The sequence below is a fragment of the Anolis carolinensis genome, unplaced genomic scaffold (genome assembly GCF_035594765.1).
Source record: "Anolis carolinensis isolate JA03-04 unplaced genomic scaffold, rAnoCar3.1.pri scaffold_8, whole genome shotgun sequence".
NCBI lineage: Eukaryota > Metazoa > Chordata > Lepidosauria > Squamata > Dactyloidae > Anolis > Anolis carolinensis.
The window spans coordinates 2,051,118-2,065,968 of NW_026943819.1; the positions used below are offsets into that span (position 1 = coordinate 2,051,118).

At 44.9% G+C, this 14,851-nt stretch overlaps 1 protein-coding gene across 1 annotated transcript in view; it reads left to right on the forward strand.

The window, feature by feature from the left end:
* Window positions 1-14,851, forward strand: part of sik2 (salt inducible kinase 2) — a 61,449-nt gene that overhangs the window by 31,612 nt on the left and 14,986 nt on the right. The window contains exons 5-9 of the mRNA XM_062960787.1: window positions 414-538; window positions 3,037-3,160; window positions 5,210-5,430; window positions 8,408-8,560; window positions 10,923-11,087. Of these exons, the coding sequence (XP_062816857.1) occupies window positions 414-538; window positions 3,037-3,160; window positions 5,210-5,430; window positions 8,408-8,560; window positions 10,923-11,087 (788 nt within the window). The remainder of the gene's footprint in view (window positions 1-413; window positions 539-3,036; window positions 3,161-5,209; window positions 5,431-8,407; window positions 8,561-10,922; window positions 11,088-14,851) is intronic.

Here is a 14,851-nt window from a genome sequence, read left to right on the forward strand (position 1 = left end):
GAAAGATATTTTCAGTTGTTGATGACTACAGCTCCCAAGATGATGAAAATGAAAAGAAAGAGATATCACATACTCTTTAGGTATATTTTTGACAGCCAGGGCATACAATTAATACACTTCCCATGTGGGCAGAAGGGGTACAATGGTGGGACAAACTGGGCCTCCTTTTCTTCTTGAGTAGAAAAGCTTTCCAAGACTTTTATTAGAGTCAAGAGATTTTCCATTGTGCTTTAAACTGTCAAATGTTGACCAACAAAGAAGTGTGACCTTCAAAGTCCTTCAAAGTCTCTTGAAGTCTAGAGGGCCCATGGAGTATATAAAGGCTAAGCCCCTTCCCATTTTGTTCACCTAAACTACTAAATGCTGAAGACCTTCAACATTTTATTTAAAAGCATTTCTTTCTTTCCTTCCAGATTTTGGGTTTGGCAACTTCTACAAGAGCGGCGAGCCCCTGACGACGTGGTGCGGGAGCCCCCCCTACGCAGCCCCCGAGGTCTTCGAAGGGCAGCAGTACGAGGGTCCGCAGCTGGATATTTGGGTATCTCCACCATATTAAGTAAAGAAACCGCTCCCTCCTTCCCTTTGGCTCCTTTTCTTTTGCCGGCCCATGGATCCGTTGCTCTTGCCTCTTTCTGCGGCAGAGTCGGATATCTTTGAAGCCGCCCTCTGATCTGGGCCATTATTGTGAGACGGGAAATAATTCAGCGGAGGCAGAGAGCTGACCCTCTCCTTCCCGAATCTGCACAAGGCCAGCCATGCTGTGCTTCTGAGCATTAATCCCTCCTGCCGTTGGAGTTCAAACCAAATCCTCTCCAGCGCCAGAGGCGTTGTCTGAGTCATTTGCACATGGCTGTTATCTGCCCTCTTTTTGTGGAGCGGACAGCCTGTTTCTCGCTGCAGGCAGGTGCATGCAGAGGAGCCCGAATGAGCGTGTGTGCGCGATGTGTGCGCGATGTGTGCGTGTTCGCTTAATGGCAAGGGGCTCTCGGGGTGGCAAGGAAGTCTCGCAAAGTGCAGGGATGAGAGAGGGAGAATATGCTGAGCCAGAGCCCTTAAACATCTTAAGGCATTGTCAAGCATGCTGCTCCTCATTTGTTCTCCTTCTAATTGGGTCTTAGTGTCTCTGAGTATTAGCAACGCCGTCCTCACAGCGGGGTTTTGCAGCCGCTTACGGGGCCGGATTTAGGGTAGGAGCAGAGACGTGCCAGGAGGGATATTTCACTGACGCTTAGCTCAGCAGTTTTTGGACGGGTTTGCTGTCGTTGAGGCTAGGAAATGTTTTATCTTCTCAGGTACAGATCCATTGGGTCCGTGGTCATCCCACAGTGGGAGGTTTGCAAATGCTCACAATCTTCTGCCTTGGAATTGGCATTCGTTCTCTTTAGAAACAAGGCAGGGCCCAAGTTGGGGGGAGCGTTGCCTTCCGACATGTGAAGAGACATCCACGTTGTTTGATGGATAAACACAGCCCAACAACAGGCATCAAAGGAACAGATCTTGCCTTGTTGCCCTGTAACTTCCAAGTGAACCTGGTGCACGCCCTGTCCGCACCCAGAGATTTACGCGGTTGAGGCAAGGATGGGCTCGGACAAGCAGAGGTTGGGGAGATGTTTGCGAAAGTGGCTGACTTTGCCAGGTTGCTCACAAAAGAGCTGCAGAAACAACATCAGAAGTGATAGAAGTATGTTGTCTTTCCAAAAAGAGCAGTCCGCATTCCTCCTATAATGAGGGGATCGGGATGAATAGCCACGATCGCCATCACCCCAAATCTGTTTGAGCCAGAACAACTCCTGCCAAGGAGAACAGAGACAGGGCAGTAAAACTACTTGGACAATTGGCATATATAGCCCTGTCCCTCTCAGAGGTGCCACAGATTTTACAGCGTCCACTCGCGCTCTTAGATAATGTACATCCATCCGAAAGAGAGCTCAGCTGTCAGCATATCTTTGATACTTTGACTTTGCCTCTTCCCTCTCCCGCCTTATGTAATAACTCTTTAACGGGCTTTGCATAAAATCAGGATCCGGGGCTCTTATCCTGACCTTCGCAAGGATTTTTTTCCCCTAAGCTTTTTCAAGTTGGGGACTGGAGTGGATCAGATTTGCGTTTTCATGCAGAATTTGGGGTGGGATTCATACGCGGCTTGAGCATACTCATACTTCTGATCAAGATGGTTTGCACTTTTTGTGAGTAAAGCCAACGTCTTGACTCCAACCTCCTTCGTCAGTATTATTAGTTTACTATTCCAAAATTGCAGAAGTGATGGTAAGGTTTTTCAGTTTTGCTAGAACATAACTACAGCCTTTGAGAGTATATTCGTGCTCTCAGAGTAGATCCACTGAATCAATGGAATGGATCTATGTCTTGGCTGGCCATTCAACCACTGAGTCAATACAGTCATTGCTGGATTCAGTGGATCTACTCTAATTGGAGCTATCCATTGGATGTAAGCTGGTATCTCTGCTGCTTGGTCTTCGGAATTGTATGAAGGAAAGTCTCCCTGTCGTGCTGTTGAGAGGGTTGGTGTTGTCCCACTTGATGTGTCATCTACCAAATGTGGTGACAACACTGTAATGGAGGACAAATATGGAGGTGTCACTTCCAGATGGATCCAGCTGGTTAAGCAGAACCACAAGTGTCTCTTTGGATCACAGACATAGAACAGATGGAGAAGGCGCTGCCCTAGCTCTGTCAGTCCATTCCAGGTTTCATAACATTGTGTAACATGGTTTTTGTTCCTGGGTTATAAATGTCATTTCCTCCCTTTTGAAGCAAGTCCAACCTGGGAGCATTCACCAAGAAGGCATTTGCTTACCTTGAAAGTAATGAGATTATGGAACGGTACTCAAAGATCTCTCTTAGAAGATAGCATGGCCTGGACTCAAATCATATTTTGGATAGTTACTGCATTTGTAAACATTTAAGATGTAGATGAGGCTTTGGTTTGGGGGTAGATCTGGACCTTAACTCCTGAGGATCTGCATTGGCCTGTGTTTAGAGGCAAGCCCAGAACTCCTCCGTTTCCTTCTTTTCCAGAGCATGGGTGTTGTCCTCTACGTTTTAGTCTGCGGAGCCCTGCCTTTTGACGGTCCAACCCTCCCCATCCTGAGGCAGCGGGTTCTGGAAGGAAGATTCCGGATACCCTATTTCATGTCCGAAGGTAATGCCATTGTTGCGGAGAGATTTCAATTTCCCTGTGTTAGTTATGCAGCGTCATTGTGGCGAGGATGCAGAGGAGGAAGGACGGACATATAGAATTCTGAAGTCAATCCCAGTTTGTCAGTCTGATTAAGAAAAATGGATGCTCAGATCAGAACAGTAACCATTTTGAACATTAAAAAGGAGCTTAAGGATGGCTTTAGATGCCAGAAAGCCAGAACTTAAGGGGGAAATATGATGGGAAGACGGCAATTGACCTTAAGCCCTCGTCACAAACTACGCTGGCAAGGAAGCGTGGGAGTTGTAGTCCAAAAAGGAATAGTTTCAAGATCTGCTGAAGAGCAGACTTGCTGAGTATAAACCAGGATTTGTGGTTTAGTTTTGACAAACCATAGAAACAATCTAGGGTTTGAAATGTATTGCAATTGAGAGTTTGATGAAACCTTGGCTAGCATTTAAATATAAGCCAGGGATCTACTGAAGGGAGACTAAATAATAATAATTATTGTTATTATTAAACTTTATTTGTACCCCGCTAGCATCTCCCGAAGGACTCAATGCGGCTTACAAAGGCCAAGGCCTCAACACACAATATAACAATACAAAACAAAGGCAAATTAAAAGGAATTAAAACAGTATAAACCACAAGCAATAACAATACGCTAAAACACAATAGAACTGGGCCGGGCCAGAGTAATGGGTACAAGATTAAAAGTGCTGATGTGACAGGTGATATATAAGGCTTATAGGGCAAGTGCAGAGTGCGATAATAATAATAATAATAATAATAATAATAATAATAATAATAATAATAATAGTCCTAGACACTTGGGAAGTGTCCGACATGTGATCCAATACAACAACCAGCAGAGTGTCTGCTGTGGACTCATCTTATTGTGTTTCTAATAATAATAATAATAATAATAATAATTATTATTATTATTATTATTACAAAACTTTATATAACTTTATTTAAATGTACAATTATGCAGGTTTTTAATGTATATTTTAATTTTAAATTTTGAAAGACTTTTAAATTTGATGTAAACTGTTTTTCTGATGTGTATGTTTGTATTGTAGGCCGCCCTGAGTCCCCTGATGGGTGAGAAGGGCAGAGTAGAAGTGATGTAATAAATAAATAAATAAATAAAAGTTTATTTATATAACTTATAAATGACTAAATCCCCTTCTGACATTCCTACTTAGATGACACTAAATTAAAATATGTTCTTCACATATGAACTCATCAAGAAGGTGTGTGTGGATATATATGTATGTGTGTATACACACACATACATATACATATACATATACATACACACATACATGGCCAGGGAGCTGTGTTTTGGGGCACAACGCAGCGTCCTCTGCCACAGGATCCCTGTGACGCATTAGCTGTAAAATTTTAAAAAGCCTTTTCTAATCTCGTCCTGACGCATTGTTGGCCCTTGACGACGCGGTGCTTTTGTGAAGACGTATCGACCCCATGAGTGCGAAAGCATTACGATTATTCCTTGCGCTGCGACTGCCGTGAGAAATAATAGTGCTGCTCCCTCTGATGGTTCACCTGTGGGGAAAATGCATTTTGGCCTTTGTCGAGATCTAGGCGTATTTTTTTAAAAAAATTATTTTCAGGAAAGCGTGAATTGCCTTTCAAGCCATGTACGGAGTTCGTATCAAAGGGCACAAAAGCAGTCGTAGAGAGAGCGAGGGCTTTTGACTAGATCCTGTTCCAGTTTGATGAAATTTGGAGCTTGGAGTTCAGTTTCCCGAATCCCATAGCGCGGGCATGGGCAAACTTTGGCCCTCTTCTCGGAGTTTGGACTTCAAGTCCCATCATTCCTAACAGCCTCAGGCCCCTTCCTTTTCCCCCTCCGCCGCTTAAGCGGCGGAGGGGGAAAAGGAAAGGGCCTGAGGCTGTTAGGAATGGTGGGACTTGAAGTCCAAACACCTAGAGGAGGGCCAAAGTTTGCCCATGCCTGCCGTAGCGGCTGCTGACGTTGTTGCCCAGAGATCCAAATAGCTGATCCTTTCCGTTCCTTCTCTGCAGAGTGCGAGCACCTTATCCGGAGGATGCTGGTCCTGGACCCTTCCAAGAGGCTGACCATCGCGCAGATTAAGGAGCACAAGTGGATGCTGGTGGAGGTCCCTGTCCAGAGGCCGGTTCTCTACCCTCCGGGGCAGGAGAACGAGCCTTCCCTTGGGGAGTACAACGAGCAAGTGTTGCGGTTGATGCACAGCCTGGGAATCGACCAGCAGAAGACCATTGAGGTAACAGTCTCTCTCACTCAGGGACACCTTTCCTTCTCTGGAATGAGAGCATCTTTCCTTCATGCTCTTCAGCTCTTGCCAGGCTTTTTGTGCGTCATTGTTGTGGTGCAAGAACTGAAGTGAGCCCAGTGGTTTAGGAAAACCATTGGAGCAGAGGATTGACAAGTTCCAGGGGCTAGAAAATGCGCCAAAGAAAGGATGGCTTGGCTGATGCCTTTGTCTTCAGGAGAAGTTAGAAAGACACCTCAAGGCCTCCATGTGTTGGCAGAAATGTGAGAAAAATTAAATTACTGTATATACCCAAGTATAAGCCTAGTTTTTCAGCCCTTTTTTAGGACTGAAAAAGCCCCTCTCGGCTTATACTTGACTGAGGGTCCTGGCTGGCTTATACTCGAGTATATATGGTACATTTATTATTTTTCTCTATTTTTATTGGTATTATTACATTTATTATTTTAAATGGCTTATACTCGAGTATATATGGTACATTTATTATTTTTCTCTATTTTTATTGGTATTATTACATTTATTATTTTAAATGGCTTATACTCGAGTATATATGGTACATTTCTTATTTTTCTCTATTTTTATTGGTATTATTACATTTAATGTTTTACTCTATTATTATTGTTAGTATTGCATTTATTTTACTCTATTTTTATTATTATTAATACAGTAGAGTCTCAGTTATCCAACATAAACGGGCCGGCAGAATGTTGGATAAGCGAATATGTTGGATAATAAGGAGAGATTAAGGAAAAGCCTATTAAACATCAATTTAGGTTATGCTTTTACAAATTAAACACCAAAACATCATGTTATACAACAAATTTGACAGAAAAAGTAGTTCAATACACAGTAATGCTATGTAGTAATTGCTGTATTTACGAATTTAGCACCAAAATATCACGATGTATTGAAAACATTGACTACAAAAATGCGTTGGATAATCCAGAACGTTGGATAAGTGAGTGTTGGATAAGTGAGGCTCTACTGTACTTGAGTATAAGCCTAGTTTTTCAGCCCTTTTTTTAGGACTAAAAGCCCCTCTCGGCTTATACTCGAGTGAGGGTCCTGGCTGGCTTATACTCGAGTATATATGGTACATTTATTATTTTTCTCTATTTTTATTGGTATTATTACATTTATTATTTTAAATGGCTTATACTCGAGTATATATGGTACATTTATTATCTTTCTCTATTTTTATTGGTATTATTACATTTATTGTTGTACTCTATTATTATTGTTAGTATTGCATTTATTTTACTCTATTTTTATTATTATTAATACATTTATTATTTCACTCTGATATTGTTATTACATTTATTATTTTATTCTATTATTATTAAAAGGATACATAAGGGCATTTACATTTAAGAAGATGAGAATAATGATTTAATCAGAGTCGGACAGTTTTATCTTAAATTCGAGTTTTATGTAAATATTCAAAAACATTTAACCTACCGATGCCTCGATTAATGTAATTTTATTGGTTTCTATTTTTATTTCTGAAATTTACCACTCTCGGCTTATACTTGAGTCAATGTTTTTCCCAGCTTTCTTGTGATAAAATTAGGTGCCTCAGCTTATATTTGGGTTGGCTTATACTCGAGTATATACGGTAATAAAATAAAGCTCTTAAGAGGGTACTGGGGCAATTTCATCATGACTTCTCCTTCAACACAGGATAGTTTAGGTTGGGTGAGATTTTTTCCAAAACCGAAGTCGTGTCTGGTTCATGCTGGCCTCTACTCTGCAAGCTTTCCGCTTATGGTTGTTTCGACAAGTCTTCGGCCATAGTTAGATGACATTAATAATGTGAGGACCCATAGATTTCACCAAGCCCTTTACATGACTGAGATAGACTATTGTTGTTTTATATCTGCAGCTATTGCTGTACTTTATTGATTTTAACCATGGGGTTTCATGAACAAAGATATTTATGTTGGCTGCTATTGTTTTGTGTTACTGTTTCTGAATTTTATTTTATTTTTGTATTTTGTGTGTTGAAACTTTGAGTGCCTTGAAAGCTGCCCTGAGTCCCTCTGGGAGATGGTGGTTGGGTATAAATAAAGTTTCATTATTATTTATTATATGCTGTATTGGAACAGACCAGGCCTCTCCTTGGCCTGAAATAGCTCCTGAAATAATGGTGACCCCCCCCCCCTCCAAACATGCATGTGCAATGCAATCCCTTTTTTCCCAAGTTTAGAAATCTATATTTTTGGCGCCAAACAAATGAAAATATCCCTATCTCGATAAGCACGCAAGAACCCGTACTTTATACCCAAATTCATTTATTTCCCCCCCATAGGGTTTTGTGGCCTTCTGGAAGCTAGTAGAGATTTCTGCGACTAAAATCCCTTTCAAACTTTGTAGGTCTTGTGGTTTTTTGAGCCACAGGAATGACATTTTTTTATTTTCCCAAATTTTCATAGCTGAACCCTGCCCCATTTTATAGCCCAACGCAAAGAGGAGAATGGCCATGTTTCTCATAAGTTGAAATGACAGGTTTTAGGAAATAATGAATAGCAAAACAAGGAAACAGACCTTGCTTTTCCTGTAATCTTCCAAAACATGAGATTTGGCGACGTGCGGTTAAAAAAATAAGAGAAGTGGGCACTTGCCTGTGTGTTTTTGGTGTCTTGGCTGGGATTCCAAACCGGGTTTCTTACCAGAAATACATGCTGAAATGCTTCCCCGAGGAGTGGGTGCGATTGATATTTTTAGCCAGTGTGGAGCTTGCGGCATCGATGCTTCCTGCCAGAGAGTGACATGGGGAGTGGGTTGGGAGAGGAGGGCCGAAGAGGGGGTGTTTGAAAGCATCCTCCCAAACCCAGCTCTGGGTCTGTGAATTTCCCCCAAGGAAATACTCCTTGGTGGGACCTCATTCACTCCGTTGTCTCCATGGCTGTGTCGACCCTGCGACAAAGTGAAAGGTACCAGACCTGCTGACGTCCCCTTCTCTTCTCAGTCCCTCCAGAACAAGAGCTACAACCACTTTGCTGCTATCTACTACTTGCTGGTGGAGAGGCTCAAGTCCCACCGCAGTAGCTTCCCAGTGGAGCAGCGGCTGGATTCCCGGCAGCGGCGGCCAAGCACCATCGCGGAGCAGACGGTCGCCAAGGTAAGCATTGGAAACCACCTTGTGCAAGACTGGCAGCAGGATCCGAGAGTTTGCCACCATGGATTGCCCCGGGGAGCTTCTGCATGCAAAGCAGGGACTGTCCCGCTGAAATGAAAAGCCACTCAGGCCACCTTTATGGCCACAACTCTCACCGAGAGATTCCCTTGCTAATACCGTGTTTCCCCGAAAATAAGACAGTGTCTTACATTAATTTTTGCTCCCAAAGATGCACTAGGTCTTATTTTCAGGGGATGTCTTATTTTTCCATGAAGAATTCACATTTATTGTTGAACAAAAAATGAACATTATATACGGTACAGTAGTTGTCATCACAAACCAGCATAACCAGACAAACTGTGAATTCTTGTTATTACCCTTTTTTCCATATACAACACTCTATGGTATGTACATTTACCGATCCTGCTTGCTCTGGTGTTCTGTTCGGCGGGCATGCTTCCAAACAAAAACTTTACTAGGTCTTACTTTCAGGGGAGGCCCTATATTTAGCAATTGAGCAAAACCTCTACTAGGTCTTATTTTCTGGGGATGTCTTATTTTCGGGGAAACAGGGTAAGTTTCCATTCTGCTTTGGATCCCAGGCCTTGAGATGAAAAGGATTTCAGTGTCTTCTGTGTGGCCCTCCCTTGAAAAGGATGTGGCACCAACTATGCAGTTCTTAGCCTGGGATGGGGTTAGTGCAGCCTGCAGGCAGCATATATGTGCCTCCTGGCTGTTCCTCAAAAGTCTTACGGTGCTCAGAAATATCCACACCGCACTCTCACAGGTATCTTGGAGCCCCTAAACACCACCGCATTCCTCTAAAATGATAACAGGAGGTGACACGATGCCACTTCCTGTTGCCATTTGGAGAGGGACTACAGAGGAAGCTGGAGAGGAATGGCTTCCGTGGGGGACAACAGTGCTCAGTTCTCCACCTTTGCAGAAAATGTTCTGTCTGCTGCAGCAAAACCGGAAGGGGAGTTGAGGTTGCTGCCCTTGGTGCGTATCTTTGCAGCTGATCTCTCCAGCGGCCACCAAATTGGGGCTGGTCTAATCTCCGAGAGGGTGACCCAGGAAATCCCTGGCTCAGTCTTGCTCCTGCCACACATCCCGTGTCTCTCGAGCTCCGCTTCCCGCCGCTTATTTTTTTGCATTACGGGCACGGTCGTATTGACCTTCCTGAAAGGGCACTCTGCGGGGATTACTGTCCGTGAAGCTGTCTGACTGCCCCGGAGTGCGATGCAAATGCTCGCTAAGTAGCTGATGGCTTTCCCCACAAATCATCCCTTCCCTTGCTTTGGGCAGATGCTGCTGTTCTCCTGGCATGCGATTCACAAGCCTCAGGGTAAGAGCTGCCCCACATTAACGCTCTCGTCAAAGCAGCCGGTGGTCCGGAAAGCGCTGGGGCTGCTAAACCCTTTTTCAGACAAGTCAGCGAAACGTGCCGACAGTGAGCGATTCTCACGCTCTTCCCGTTTTGGGAGCCCTGATGGACTCCCTGCCGCGTCTCGTCTCAAGGTCACGTCGGTCAAACGCATTGTGTCTTACATCGGCAGTAACGACAACAACATTTGGTCCTGATGGAGCCTGAGAGGCTTTGGGGGCTCAAGTGAAGCTGGGGGCAAAGGGACACCCTCCGGGCCTCACATGGTGGCACATGATGTTGAGGCTGCAGTCTCCTTGCCAGCGGGCATCTTGCAGCCTCTGAGTCAGCCCGGTGCCAATACCAGAAACATCCTGACTTGCACTTTCTTGCCATAATTGCCAAAGCTCTGCTTCCCTGTGGCCTCCGCCATCCCCTTGGTGGGCAGGCTCCAAAAGTGGGAATACTGAGGACATTTAGTGCCGGCGCACTAAAAAATGAAAGGGCTCCCTGTTTTTACTTCTTCTTGTGCCTCTTCCTTGTGGCGAGGCTTCCCTTGAGTACTTCAGTTAGGTTATTGCTTTTCTGCCTTTCTTCTATACTCAGATCTGTTTGTGTGCTCTTGTTTCCCTACATTCTGGCACTCTTAGGCCTTCCTTTCTCCTCAGGGTCTTTTCAGTTCAGTATTTCTGTTTTTTGAGCTGGCATGGTGCTGTAGTTGGAGTGTTGGGCTAGCCGATTTGCAGCGGCAAAATAAACGTTGCCAAGAAAGCTCTATAATAACGGGGTGGCCCGAAGGTGCAGAACAACAACAAACCATGTAGTAGATTCTGAGGAGCATGGGTTTGAATCCCCACTCAGCTGCCATGCTTCCAGTTTAGTGCAAGGCAATGGCCAGCCTTTTCTGAAGTTAGGAGTTGCTTTCTTTGAAGGCCACTTCACCACCTAAAGCGTGTCCTCTCTGTGTCTCTTACAAATGTGGTTTACTCTCCCTCCTAGGCCCAGGCCTCCATGCCTCCCGTCAGTCTGCGTCCCCAGAACGTGCGGCTGCTGAGGTCTCCCGGCCTCCCACCAGCGTCTGCTGCTGAAGCCTTCTCCTTCCCGCTGTCGGCCTGCCAGGCGGAGTCTGCTTTCATGGAGGAAGAGAGAATCGACACGCCAAAGGTGAGTCTTGTATTTTTCCAATGCCTTGTGCCTCATCCCTTCACCTTTAGAGCAAAGAGGGACATCCTTTTTGATATCTGTCACAGTTTTCTGACGTTTGGTGATACCATTGTCTTGTTGTCTTGTTCTGAAGTGATCAGCATTAAGATGCTTGGGATTCTGCCCAGGGTTTCACAGCAAGTGCCCTTTGTGTGCAAGAGAGCATGATCTGCTTGTGAACTTCCTGTAAGAGTGTCACTGGTCAATGTAGGGAATTTTTTTTTTCCGTGTCAGGAGCAACCGGAGTTGCTTCTGGAGTGAGAGAATTGGCCGTCTACAAGGACGTTGCCCAGGGGACGCCTGGATGTTTTGATGTTTTTACCATCCTTGTGGGAGGCTTCTCTCATGTCCCTGCATGGAGCTGGAGCTGATAGAGGGAGCTCATCCACACTCTCCCCGGGTGGGATTCGAACCTGGCAGCTTTCAGGTCAGCAACCCAACCTTCAAGTCACAAGGCTTTTGTCCCCTAGGCCACCGGAGGCTCCATGTAGGGAAATAATGCTAGCGGATATGGGCCTGTGATCTGATCCCATAACTTCTGTATCAGATTAAAAGGCTGCTTCGTCCCTTGTTCTTTCCCTATAGTGACTGAGGACATGTACAAACAGGGCTTGAAGGCAGCAGTGTCTTCCTCTTTGTGTTCCCCAATAACTGATCTGCAGAAGTATATCGTGTCTGCTCTTGGAGATAATATGAAGCCATCTTGACTGTTATCACCAGCTGGAGCTCTGTTCTCAAAGTTAGTGGCTGTTAATCCATCCCGTCGATTGGCAGTTGCTTTCTTCTCTCCTCCTCCCCCCCAATATCATTCAGCTTCAGAGCGGGATCCCCACTTCTGGTGCTGAAAAGAGAAATTGATGTTCCAGTTGGAAAAATAAACTTTTCTCTTGTTTCTGTTCTCCATGCCCTGGCTAACATCCACTTTAGATCACAGCGATAACGCTTTACAGGGGCTTCCTATGACACTGGAGGTGTTGATTGTTGCAGAATGCCATTGTTTCAGTCGTATGAGAAGGGCTGATCAGATCAAGGCAGTGCTTAAGGACTTAAAGTTGCTGTCAGTCTGTGAAACTATAAGAGACCGAATAGCTTGGCACCAGGATACCGGAAAGAATGGAATTTGGAAAGGTTAGTTTAGGGAATTTCCAGAATCCTGCAGCAGTGTCTAGAGAGGGGTTTGGAAGCTATGAGAGAGGAGAACGCTTCCTTGGTGGCCACGTCTGCTTTTGGAACCCTGGCCTCTCTCTTATGAACCAGAACCAATTTTTGGAGGTTTGGGCCCCTAGAAAAAAAAGGTGCATTTGATTAATTGAAATTACGTTGCTGGTATCGTTTTAGAAGGATTGATTTTGACGGTGCTTTATGTGCAACGTTTCTGTGTTGTTTTGTGTCATTATTCTGTTTCTGATTTTGCAAGGTACTCTGGAGAAATCCTGGCAGGAGATGTTCAAATAATCAGAAAGCAAACTCTGCCAGTGCATTTGCTCTCTTTCTTTCTCGCTCTCTCTGGCACATGAGCTGCAGTTGCTCACTCTGTTCACGGCAAAACTGTGTTCAATTTCCTTGTGGTGATGTATGGTCGCTCCTGTTCATTTGCGGCGGTTGGGAGGGTGTCCCTCTTTGCTCTGCCTTACCACAAAAGATGCCAGAAGCAGGTAGTTAAAGAGGAGAGGCAAGTGAGGAATGGATTCGGAGGCTTCCGTTCAGCAGCAGGAAATGGGTATTTTCCAGGATGAGTGGTTTGCAGTGCTCCAAGATAAACATGGCACCTGAGCCACCTGACTCTTTCTGGGTCCAAGGAAAGAGCTCTTTCCCAGGAACGTTTCCTTATTCCTTATTCGTTGAAATATTTTTATCCCACTTCCCAGATCTCAGGGCATGCAAACCGACTCATATTTTGAAAAGTATAAAACAGTAAACTTTTCTATAAAGCTTGACATAGAACAAAATAAAAGAGATTAAAATATATTGTAAATGATTTATAAGCCTGTACACCTGACAGAGGAGCCTCCGGTGGCTCAGTGTGTTAAAGTGCTGAGCTGCTGAACTTGCAGACCGAAAGGTCCCAGGTTCAAATCCGGGGAGCGGAGTGAGCGCCCGCTGTTAGCTCCAGCTTCTGCCAACCTAGCAGTTCGAAAACATGCAAATGTGAGTAGATCAATGGGTACCACTCCGGTGGGAGGTAATGGCGGTCCATGCAGTCATGCCAGTGGCCACGTGACCTTGGAGGTGTCTATGGAAAACTCCGGCTCTTTGGCTTAGAAATGGAGATGAGCACCAACCCCCAGAGTCAGACACAACTGGACTTAATGTCAGGGGAAACCTTTACCTTTACTCTTACATCTGATAGAAATGCTGGCCTTGAGCTGGGTGAAGCGTGTGTGGTGCATGAAAGCCAGGAAGGAACAGTGGTTGCTCTCAATGTCTGACGGTAACCCTGTTGAGCATGCTTTGTGTGTCACAGGATTAGCCAAAGGTGAAGCAGGGAAAGTAGTAGGGCCTCGGATGCTTCTGTGGCATTGATTTGTACATGACATCTGTTTTCAAAACCTTTCCTGTCAGAGAAGGAGGTCCATTTCTGATGTCCGATACCACTGACACGAGTAGTTATCCTCATCTTGTCCAGCTCAGCATCTTCTCTGAGCAACAGATGGACCAGGAGGGGCTGAATAGGATTAGATTGGTTTTGCAGTCGGCCATGTGTGTGCGTTGTGTACCTGAGCTTTGTCAAGGCGGCCGATCCTCCCACGCCTGGAAAAGGGGGACTCGCAACTTTTATCCCACTTACATGGAACCAAAAAGGCTTCGAGGCTCAAACAAGAAACTTTTCAGGCCGGAGGCTCAGAGGGCTTTAGTCTTATCAGCCATTTCAAAGGAGTAGCTCTGGAGATCGATTAGCTTTCCTCCCATGCTTTAGTGGCGCATCTCTGGTATTAAGCCTGGATTACATTTGAGCAGGGCTGCCATTATTTAGCACCTGGCTCTGGGCAATCTCTGGCCCTGCGGTGTGTAACCTTTTCCCCCCCGGCGATTAACTCCTTAATTGAAATGGTGTGCCTTGGAGTAGGCAAATCTGTCAGGGTTTTCTTGGCGAGGTGGTTCAAAGCCCTTCGCGAAGGATTGTAAGACTTTGCCAAGTTCGTAGATGTAGATGGGATCTTTTAGACTACTTCCCTGAACAATATAGGGCTCTGTAGCTTTTGAGCAGCACCTTGAGTTAAACTATGCTCCTGATACCTTTTGTCGGCAAACAGACAAGTAGCCAAAGGAGTTATTTCAACAAGGAATAGCTTTGTTCTTCCTGTAACTGACCCCAAACAGTTTCCAAAGGCAGCCCCACATTATCATCATCTAGACAGAGTACCATTGAGACCTGTGTCACTTTGAGCAGCTTTGAGCTCTCCTCCCTTTTGAGTGACTTCAGACCAGTTGAAAATGAATTTATTTACAGTATTTATATTCGGCCCTTCTTTCTCACCCCGAAGGAGACTCAGGGCGGATCACAATGCACATATACATGGCACACATTCAGTTTCGTTAGACATGCGGCATATATAGACAGACACAGAGGCAATTTAACATTTTCCAGCTTCCGGCTTCATGAGGGTATGCTCAATTCCGTCCACAGGGGGAGCTGCCGCTTCACCGTCCACTTGTGACACCGAGTCCTTGATGGAGTACTTCCTCATTCTTCCACACGCTGCTGGAAGGTTTTTTTTAATGGT